Source organism: Nanorana parkeri, unplaced genomic scaffold (genome assembly GCF_000935625.1).
Source record: "Nanorana parkeri isolate BGI_ZX_2015 unplaced genomic scaffold, ASM93562v1 scaffold1534, whole genome shotgun sequence".
Lineage (NCBI taxonomy): Eukaryota > Metazoa > Chordata > Amphibia > Anura > Dicroglossidae > Nanorana > Nanorana parkeri.
In genome coordinates, this window is record NW_017307802.1 from 144,907 (window position 1) to 155,860 (window position 10,954).

At 39.8% G+C, this 10,954-nt stretch overlaps 1 protein-coding gene across 5 annotated transcripts in view; it reads right to left on the bottom strand.

Annotated features, from left to right (window-relative positions):
• Window positions 1-10,954, bottom strand: part of PRPF4B (pre-mRNA processing factor 4B) — a 26,142-nt gene that overhangs the window by 3,182 nt on the left and 12,006 nt on the right. For all 5 annotated transcript variants that reach the window (XR_001941967.1, XR_001941966.1, XR_001941965.1 and 2 more), the window contains exons 4-14: window positions 10,276-10,434; window positions 8,032-8,113; window positions 7,247-7,454; window positions 7,080-7,153; window positions 6,719-6,809; window positions 5,998-6,145; window positions 4,794-4,931; window positions 4,559-4,712; window positions 3,050-3,164; window positions 2,716-2,867; window positions 537-623 (exon numbers count right to left, since the gene is read on the bottom strand). Coding sequence is in view for 1 of the 5 variants with exons in the window: in XM_018570455.1 (XP_018425957.1) it covers window positions 537-623; window positions 2,716-2,867; window positions 3,050-3,164; window positions 4,559-4,712; window positions 4,794-4,931; window positions 5,998-6,145; window positions 6,719-6,809; window positions 7,080-7,153; window positions 7,247-7,454; window positions 8,032-8,113; window positions 10,276-10,434 (1,408 nt within the window). In the remaining 4 variants the exon portion in view is untranslated. The remainder of the gene's footprint in view (window positions 1-536; window positions 624-2,715; window positions 2,868-3,049; window positions 3,165-4,558; window positions 4,713-4,793; window positions 4,932-5,997; window positions 6,146-6,718; window positions 6,810-7,079; window positions 7,154-7,246; window positions 7,455-8,031; window positions 8,114-10,275; window positions 10,435-10,954) is intronic.

The following is a 10,954-nucleotide window of genomic DNA, read 5'->3' on the forward strand; positions in this document are numbered from 1 at the left end:
ACCATGCTGGCGATAGGCACTCAAATGATAATGGATATATTTAAAGTACCTTAATCAAACTGATTTTTAACTAATAAAACCTTTTTTTTAATAAACTTGTTGTGCTTGATAGATGTGATGTATGGTGTGAAACCATAAAAGCCCCATATCATTACAGGATTTTAAAAACACTTACCCCATCAAAAACTATAAAAAGTCCGGGCTTCATATACTCATTGCATTTTTTTTCCTGTACACTTTAATTGTACTATGTTAAACACTTTACAACACTGTTTGCCTTTAGGTCGGGTTTAAAGACATAAAGGTGAACACATGTGCAATAAAGACAACTTGCACATTACTTACTGTAATATTCCTTTCCTGTAAGCCACCCATGGAAGTATGAGAATGTGGAAATGTATACTACTATGGAGGTTTGCACAGTACCATATGCTGTTTAGAGTGCATTTTTATCATCAGGGATCTACTTAGCAAAACACATGATTCTCTTCAAAAACTTAATTCAGGTATAATACAAAAAAATAAATAATACATACTCTTTCTGTAACTTTGTCAACTTCAATATACATAAAGTTAAGATTTGCATCGAAGTGCTGGTCCTTAAAGACACCTTTCCGGATCATCTGCAAATATTAAAAAAATTGCTAAACTGTTAGTAGAGCTTTTGTACTTCTATACAGGAACAACAAAACTCAACCTCAAAAGTCCATTGCATTCATAAATTGCCACAAAAACATCTGCGTAGAAAAGAAATGTCTAATACACCATATTTCCGTACTGAATCTTAGCTCCACCCCTATGACTGCGTCACTGTCAACTTGTAAATGAACAACCCAACTTTAGAGAAAAAGTCAGTATTAACACATCAGCCTTTTATGTGGGCTCTGAGATCGGTAGACTACTCAATCCTTTTAGCAGAACCCAAGTAAACGGATTAACAGATGGGGCCCTGCAGGGTTAAACTGAACTCAAACCAGAATTTTATTCATTTTGGAGAAGAGTAAGGACTAGGGCTGCAACAACTAATCGACATAATCGATTATAATCGATTATTGAAAAAGTTGTCAACTTTTTCAATAATCGATTAATCGGCTTCTGATCAGTTGGCCCTGTTCACAGCTCCACACGCTGTGCACCGCACCTCCTCCCCACCTCACGCTCGCCGCTGCCAGACCCGCTCGCATCCACGCTCCACACGCCGCACCTCCTCCCCGCCTCACATTTCCTGCCCATCCACATCCACGATCGGCACAGGGACGCGGGGAGATGTAGTAAGGAGGAGCAGGTGTGGGGGGATGACAGCTGCTGATAGACAGGTCCGATCTCAGAAGCACGTTGCTGGAAGACTGCACTTTCCCACACATGGTGCTCTATAATGTATTGCTGGGATTTGTATTTCTCTATAGCTGATGGTACATTGTGCTGTATATTATACAGAGGAATACAAATCCCAGCAATACATTATACACTGTATGTATAATGTATTGCTGGGATTTGTTGTACTCCTCTATAGCTGGTGATATTCTGCATTGCGCTGTATAGAGGACTACAAGTCCCAGCAATAATACATTATACAGCGCAATGCAGAATACCACCAGCTGTAGAAGAGTACAACAAATCCCAGCAATAATACATTATAAAGTGGTACAATGCTAAATACCACCAGCTATAGAGGACTACAAAACCCAGCAATAGTACATTATACAGCGCAATGCAGAATGCCGCCAGCTATTATGTACTATTGCTGGGATTTGTTGTATTCCTCTATAGCTGGCGGTATTCTGCATTGTGCTGTATAATGTGCTTTTGCTGGGTTTTGTAGTCCTCTATAACCGTTGCCATTCTGCATGCATTGCTGTATAATTTTACACTTTCCATTTCACTATATTGCACACCACACTATCTTTTTTTCTTTTTTACTTCCACCGGTCCAAGCTTGCTCCTGTGATGGACTACAACCTCAATACAAACTAGTAGTCCCATCACTGGAGCCATTTTTTAAACTTTATTTTATAGTTTATCCGATTAACCGATTAATCGAACTTAATAATCGGCTAACTAATCGATTTTGAAAATAATCGTTAGCTGCAGCTCTAGTAAGGACGGGGACCTGCACCAAATATGTTGCACACCCTGCCATCATAGTGTTACACTACCTTGTCCCTGATTCATTGAGACATCACAGTCTAGATCACCTGGCCGATTGTCAAAAACCTTCCTGTCCTGACAGGGGTCGCACACGAAATCTGAAATCCCATTTATTCCCATGGACTTCAGAGGACAAAATTATACTCAGAAGTTCAAAGGAATGAGTGGGGATGCAAACCGCATGCGATAGTGAAGCCAGGAAGGCTTCTGACAATTTGCCAGGCAATCTAGAAAGCAAAATATTGCTGGACTGGGGACAGGTATATGAGAGGGTCAAGGGGGCAGGCGGTGCTCTCATAGGGAAAATCGTTGTTTTTCTATGTCCCCACTTGCCACTGCAGTGACCCCAGGCAGGAAGTGAGGGGGGTAACCCCCCCAGTAGCGGTTGACCTCTATGGTGTGCAGACGCTCCTGCATAGATGGGGCTGTGCAAGTTTTACAGACATGCTAAGGAGAGGTCACACACGGCCTTGAGGTATATCTTGGAAATTGAGCATCTTTTAAAACCTGAGGACTGCTTTTTGCTATGGTACAGAAGATAAGTAGCAGCTGTAGAAACCACATTACCTTGTTTGGCATTTTTCCTTTTAGGTCCATGGCTAATTTTACCATGTGGTTATTGGTTTTTCCAGGGAATAATATTTTTCCAGTGTAGAGTTCATACAACGTGCAGCCAACTGACCACATGTCTATTCCATAATCATATATCTTCCCAATTACTGCAGGAAAAACAGCAGAATTATTATCCAAAATCATTTACAGGTAGAAGATAATACTTTGTATACTGCAAAATACTACAAGGTAACTATCAAATGCCCTAGAAAATGACTTTTACAGCATAGCACAAAATGATTTACATTTTAACCACTCTTTACAAAGTCAATATACCAGAAGTACTTACTGATCTCAGGAGCTCTGTAAAATCTACTGACAAGGTATGGGGTAATGTCATTATCTGCCACATGAGATGCTGACCCAAAGTCACAGAGCTTGAGGATGGTTTTGGATTCATTTACCTTAATAACAAGAATCAGAAAACAGAAAGATATGTATGGCTTATATTTTAATACATATTACTATATAGAAACTAAACATAAAAACTATATACCTGTAAACTAAATATTACTAAATATAAAACAAAATGCAGAAATTCTTTACAGCAATTGTAGGACAAAGCAACATGTGTGCTTTTATTTCCCTTTCTTCTGGGTATGGGTATGGAGAAGCTTTTGACAGCCCTGGGGCTTGGAGATTAGTCTATCATTACCACAACGAGGCAGAGAGAGTCCTCAGCGCTGAGCAAGTTCTGGCTGCAGCCACTTGGTAATTACAAGGGGCCATCTTTCTTCACTCCTGGCAGCTGAACAGAGATGTGGTAACAACTGGGGAGGGTGAATCAAAGTGAACCTACTGCTTTTCCTGTATGGGCAAAGAGCAGCTTCAAAGTTATGAAGTTTAGATGGACAAAAAGACATTGGACAGAGGATTTTGAAAACATGAAGTGATCGGGGCTCTGTTAAAGGGAGCCTCCAGCCAGACTGCAGGCCATTTACAAAGCACTTGTTTGACCTTACAAAAAGAAAACCAACACAATGCAGCATCTGTAAAGCACAGTGGTATGCTTCACTAACATGCCCTTTGCTTGCTTCAGGACAATGAATAACATCATAGTGTTTGCATTGAGGAAAAAGTGAAACTTTAGTTTTGCCTTAAAGGAGAACTATGAGGTGAGTGATTTTCTCTCAATCTCATAGTTCGAGCCGACGTGTGACAATGAAAATGTCACACATCGGCTCAATAGACCGAGAAGTGAGCGAACACATACCGTCGCTCGCTCACTTCTCAATCTCCTCCCTGCAGAGAGCCGTGGATGTCACTCACTGCTCCCTGCAGGGATTCTCCCCTCCAGCGCTGACTGGCGGAACAGACAGGGGAGGGGGTGAGTACAGCTGGCTCCGACTAGATAGGCAGAGCCAGCTGTCACATTAATGTCGGGATCCGCCCCGGCTGCGGCGGTCTCGGTATACCGTGAGCCGTAGCTTGCAATATACTGAGCTTTGGGTCACGGAACAACACTCGTACATGTCCTCCCATGATCCTTAGAACTATGGGGAAAAACACTAACCCCCCATAGTTCTTTAAAAACAGCCAAAACATTTATTATTATATAAGGCTACTGAACTAGAGGAGGGTTAGAACCCCTGTTGGGTTAAGATCACTGTGCTGCAGCTGGGGAGATTTTCTCCAACTGTCTGTACAGCAAAGGTCAGCGAAGTCTTGGATGTTCTAACCCTTCACAATTTATCCAGAAAAAAACCCAGTTTTGACTTCCTCTTCTAGCATTTACCACTACAAAAGCAATTGCATATCCATTCATCTATCCATCACACTAGTCTTTAATGTTTCATACCAGAATGTTATCCGGTTTGATGTCAGCATGCAGGATATTGCATCGTTTCAGAAGCTTTAAAGCTAAAAATAGTTGCTGGCTGTACGACCTCACAGCTTTGATATGCAGACCAACATCTTTGCCATACTTCTTCAAAACCTCCCGCAGGTTCATACTGGGAAAAAAAAGAAAAAGTAGTTGCTGGCACTGTGAAAAATGCATGACTATACAGCCAGAAATCTGAAATTAAAGTTACCTGAGTGGTTCAAATACAAGACACAAGTGCTGTTTATGATAAAAGTGTCGGAACAACCGCAAACAATGAAACTTGTCATCTGGATCGGCATCGTTCAACTTCTTCAAAAACTCCAATTCTTTCAAGCCAGTTTTTTGCCTGTGGACGGATAACAGATTTGTACAAAGGTTAAAAAAAGTGCAGTGTAATATGCTTGGCAATATATTTTTGAAAAAAAACAAATGTAGAAAACCAAGAACTATGCATGTACAAATTATCCTGGTCACTAACCATATAGATATAAAACCGTTGTCCTTTACTTTATGGAGAGAAAGGAAAATAGGAAAAACTGGCTGCTGTTTTATCATCAGAAAATGTAAAAAGGAAGTAGCATGCCTGAATATGGTCACATGGAGAGAGGGGCATGTATAAGGCTACGCAAAAACAGATTTAGCAAAATGGGGATTTGCACAAATGTGCATCATTCAGGACTAGCAGGATTCTAAAAATGAGAACAGTGTAGCTATAGGTACAATCTTGCACCTAGTATCTAAAGGGTAGCTTTAGAAGAAGCACATATTTAGCTTAACCCCTTCATGACTGAGGCCTTTTTTTCATTTTTTGCACCCATGTTATATTCCACATTTTAGGCCTGAAAATTACTTAAAACCCCCCAAACGGGAGTTCGTCGACCTCCTCCCCAGCTCCCCGCGGTGGGGAGGTGGGGATCAGGCGGCCCCTTCTTCGGGACGCAGAAGCGATCTGGCGACAGGTAAGTCGCCAGGATCGCTTCTGTGGTAAAGGCTCTACAAGTTTAAACAGAGTCCCGGCGGCAAAAGTCACCGGGAGTCTGTTTAAACAGCCCCGATGCTGGCGACGTACGTCGTCAGTCACGAAGGGGTTAAAGAAATGTTCCTTTTGATAAAAGTATTCAAACCTACAACAGCAATGACCACCTGTACAGGTACATACCTTTTCATGTTTTTTTTTGGTTGCCCCAGGACCCGCTGGCCCACCCCCTCCCACACCAGATTTTTATGCGCAGTGCAGATTTACATACATTTAACCAAATGTAATTTTTACTTTAAATACGATGCACAAGCTACATAAAAAAACATGAGCGAACTGCAGCTCTCTACCTATAAGACACATTTTGTTAAGTTCCTAAATAAATAACAGTTTAGTTTAAATAATTTTTATCGCAACTGAAGTGCAGAAAACTCACATTAATTCATTGTTTCTGATGATTTTGACAGCAACTTCCTGATTAGCTCTTGCCATATCTCGAGCACGCACAACGTTACTGAAGACTCCCTGACCCGTATAGCCATAGACATTATACCGCTTCTCCAATATTTCACCTATGTTTACACCTGGATAGGGGGAATAAAGAACATTCAAGCATATTAGACAGAAAGTAATGCAAATAAGCTTTCGTCAGGTCAGTCTGGCTTCATACACTGATTGGGGAAAGATTTAACATGATAACCTTAAGGCAATATATATTATGCAAATTGTAAGGAGTCTACATTGATATTACCAAACTTGTGATACAAAAGCATTATTTTCTTCCACTTTACAGTAATGGCACTGGAAACTATAAAAAGATATCTAGCCCTGTCTGCATTGCATGTTACACAGATCAGGCTCCTTTTCTGGCAACCATCAGCTTCTTTCATGATAATGGGCAAGATAAACTGCATATCACTAGAGCAGATTGCCCAAGATATATACTCAGACATCAGAAAACATTTCATCCTCCATTTTTTCACGGTGTAACTCAGCTGGACTCTAAAGCTTATAATGGTAATTTACCCATTGATCCACTTTATTATGATTAAAGCACACTTATAGCGGCATTGAGCAGACTACCCATACGTATAAAACAACATATATGAATAGTTGTCGAAGACAATGCTAAAAATTCAGTTTAAAAACCAACTTACGATAGTAGCCTTCTGCATCTGTCCAATTATCTCTCAAATTGGGATTTTCCTTAAAATCTTTTCCGATACCAGCAGCTCTAAAACGAGCACTCTGAAAACAAAGCATTAATAGATAAGATGTGAAATTAGCAAGAACTGACAACTCTGCCAGGAAAGTCAATGATGGACTGGCACATAAATGTTAAACAGGAAGGAACATGATTGTTACAGAGCATCTCTAAACTCAAGGTATTTGATGGACAGCATGAAGTAGCTTTAAATTGCATTAACGATGGGACACAGTAAGAAGAGTTATTCACTGAGCGTTACTTGTAGTATCTAACATATGTAAAAGAATCAGGTCACAAAAGGTCTCACTTACATCAAAGTATGCAGCAAACATGTCATCAGATTCTGTAAACATGTCAGGAGCGGTTATTTTCTTTTGCGGATTTCCTACAACGTAAAATAACACATTGGTATTTAATTCTACTAAAAATAAAGGGCGACAATGATAAACATGTACATGTGACATCATTCCACTCATACCATTATTTTGTTCCGTCATTAAGTTGTGTTTTGCTTTGACATAAGCTTCAAAGTTATCAAGATTCTCCCTTTCATATTCTTTAACATCAGCTGCAACACGCTCGAGAATGTCATCTGGTGAAGCAGAACGACTGCGAGCACTACTCTGGGGACTGCTTGGCTCCGAGTTCCCTGACAAATTGCTGTCTTCATTTACATATTTGTATTTCTGGGAGAAAAAAAAAATCCACATTTCAGCTGTTAGAAAAAAAAAAAGGCATTCAAGTTCACAACACTAACATTCATTAACGTGTGCTTACCAGGCCCCATTCATCTCTAAAATGGTCCTACGTGCTTTCACCTAAGCTCAGTACAAATTGCAGTCTATAGTCACCATAGAGGGGAATGGGAGCGGTTATGCAGGCAGTAAAGTGTTTCAAGTGCTGTATTGAAGTGAACCCATCAGCAATTTAATTTAATTACGTCTGCTACTTTCTTTATTATCCAGAAAATCCTCTTCTGTGGGCATCTCCAATTTAGATTCCTATTGTTGCTAAGGGTTTAGATAAACCTCACTCACCTGCCAGCAAGCTTTGAAGAAAGAGGCCCCTTTATGGCCATTGAAGTAATCTTACCACAGGAGTGTGGCAGGCAGACAGACAGGGCTTAACCCAGAATTTAGGGAAGTCAAACCCCAATAATTACAGGATGCTTAATCACAGAGGCTGACATAAAAAGGCTTTTCTTTCGAATAAAGGTAACAGAGAAAATAACAAATTAGCAGATCCATTTTGTTTCACACTGACCTCTACAATTGCCAGCCTTTGCTGTCGCCTTTGCTCAATAAGGGCTTCTTCATCTTCTTCTTCAACATCATAATCCTCTAAACTAAAAAGAAGGAAATTACTAATTTACAATAAAGTGCACTGGACTGAAAACAATGTTGACCATATAAAGTGAAGAAATGTCCCTTCTTTAACCCCTTCATGACTGAGGCCTTTTTTTTATTTTTTGCACCCATGTTATATTCCACATTTTAGGTCTGAAAATGACTTCAAACCCCCAAACATTATATATTTTCTGAATGCCAAGACCCTATAGAATAAAATGGTGGTAGTTGCAAAATTTTATGTTGCGCAATATTAGCGCAACTCCTTATTAAACCCCAACATTTAGTGAAAAATTTAATTAAATGCCCCAAAACACAAATACCAATTTTGTAATGAAATATAAAATATGAGTTGACAACGAGTAAAACGATACCCAGCATGCCCAGGTTACAAATTGCATGCGTCCGTGAACAGGCGAAAAACTGCAGTACCCCAAAAAGTCCATAGAAGACGCTTTAAAAGCCCCCACATGTCATCAATTTAGAGATACCCCAAAATACTGGCCCTAGAATTATTGCTCTCACTCCGGCGTGCGCGGCGATACCCAACATGTGTAGCGCGCTCGTCGTAGGCGCACCCGACGCGTGTTTACGTGGCGATGCGTAGATAGGCAGAGCCAGCTGTCAATCCCGCAGCTGGGTGGATCTAGACAGTAATGTCAGGATCCGTCCCAGCTGCAGCATCTCAGTACAGCTCGCGGTATACTGAGCTTAGGGTGACGGGAGGACGCTAGTTTGTGTCCTCCCGTTACCCTTAGGAGAACTATGGGGAAAAGCCCTGACCCCATAGTTCTCCTTTAAATTCCAATCAGTGAAAAGGTAACGTTAGCCCCTGGTTATGTGTGGTATGTCTATCCTGAAGCAAACGTAAATACACTGATATTTTTTATAAAAATGCACTCATCTGATTACTTGTTTTGCCTGTTTACTATATCATTCACTTCCTGCTATTATTTCACTACAAGGCATGATGAAAAAAATACAAACGCTTGCCATAGAAACACTTACCCTCCTCACTAGGCAACCAAATTATTTGTCCTCACACAGCAAGAATGTAAAATGTCAGCCCCGTCTGTATTTATGAAATAATCTTTTGTAACTGCACTTGGGCTTTCTGTGCAGTTGAAGGCATGCAACCTTAAGCTTATAGATTTTCACAGTGTAATTATCAGGCATCAGTTCATTCCAGGACCCCATATCCTGCCAACTGACAGATAATGTAGTAATATAGGTAACATAATAATATATACACCTTTAATGACCCAGAAAGCATTGCCTAACTGAAATTTGCAGAATCATTCTCATGCTAATAATAAATAGGTTGCTGGGTGATCAGTGTGCACTAACTCTCTGAAAAGCAAACCAAGCTTGAGGAATTGGAAGAGTCTGATATCAACGTAGTCATTTCCATGGTTACATTAAAATCACATCTAAACAGAATTATTCTGTAAACGGTGAAATTGTTACATCTGATGTCCGATTTACTGCCTTCTGATAGTGCAGTTGAATATGAGAAAGTGAATGGGTAACTGTATCGCAACTTAAAATGCTTTCTCTATAAGTGATTCTCAAAATGCCTTCCCGTGTTGGCCACAAAAAACAGCCAGACCTAAACTATGTTCTACATCAAGGACATACGAGTGCAAAGGTTGACCCAAGTTCTAATAGGGACTTCTTTTTTTTATCCTTCCCAATGGTGTGGTCACCATCCAGGAAGTGTCTTAAACCAAAGCCACAGAATGATCGATTGTGTAGTAGCAGCCAATCAAGATACTGATTTACTAAAGGTTTCGGCAATGTTCACCTAATAACGTGTAAAGATTCACTTCAATTACCCAGTCATGGGAAAAGAAAATGCCTGTCTACCCTATTTCATCTGCATGTGATTGGATGACCTTAAAGTAATACAAACACAACTGATTGTGTGAACATTCTTAAATTCAGGATTAGTAAATCAGCCTTAGTGTCTATGCATGGTGAAAGCACTCACAACCAACCCCAGACAGAGATGGGATGGAGTGAGTAGAAGACCTTTTCCCCCTAGGCTCTTCATTTTGCTGAGTGAAAAGCCTCTACTTTTTTTAGTAAACAGAATCTCATTCAGAAAATAAAAAGATCCAGTAACAAACAGATTAATAATTTTTTTTTAAATTGTTCATACTTCTCATCAGATGATTCTTGTTCAATCTTCATTCCCTCAGAAAGGCTTCCTTTAAACTTATCTTCTTTGTCTTTACTCCTACTTCTCCTTCTGCGATTTCGGCCACCACGGGAGTGTGATCTCCATCTGAGACGTGATCTACTTCTTCTGAATCGATCTCTGCCAGACAAGGCAGAATTAAATTCAATGTATAGAAAGCAGATAGATTCTAATTTGTACTTTTACACAGCAATACATATTTACTATGCTAAAGGGACACAAGCCATTTTAAATATTTACTTTTTTTTTTTTTACACATCTGTATGAAATGCACATCATCTAGGTTGCTGTAAAAATTAAAGACATTCCTATTTCATGCACAATAATATGCTCAGAAAGCCCCAGAAAAATATGCTCTCTATTATAAAATTTCCAAGTTTACCAATTCACTCAGCTGAAAAGTAAATCATTATGAAATGTGTAAGCACGCATTTACATTATGTTTGCAAGTTGCAGCAACCACAGCCTCAAATTCTTTAGAGCTGCAGCAACTAATAAATCATGAAAATAGTTGGCAACTATTCTCATTATCAAGAGATTTTATTTTTTAATGCAATCAAATGAAAAAATAAAAATCGGGCAACTAATCGATTATGAAAATAATCGTTAGCTGCAGCCCTACCACTAACGCCCCCCCCCC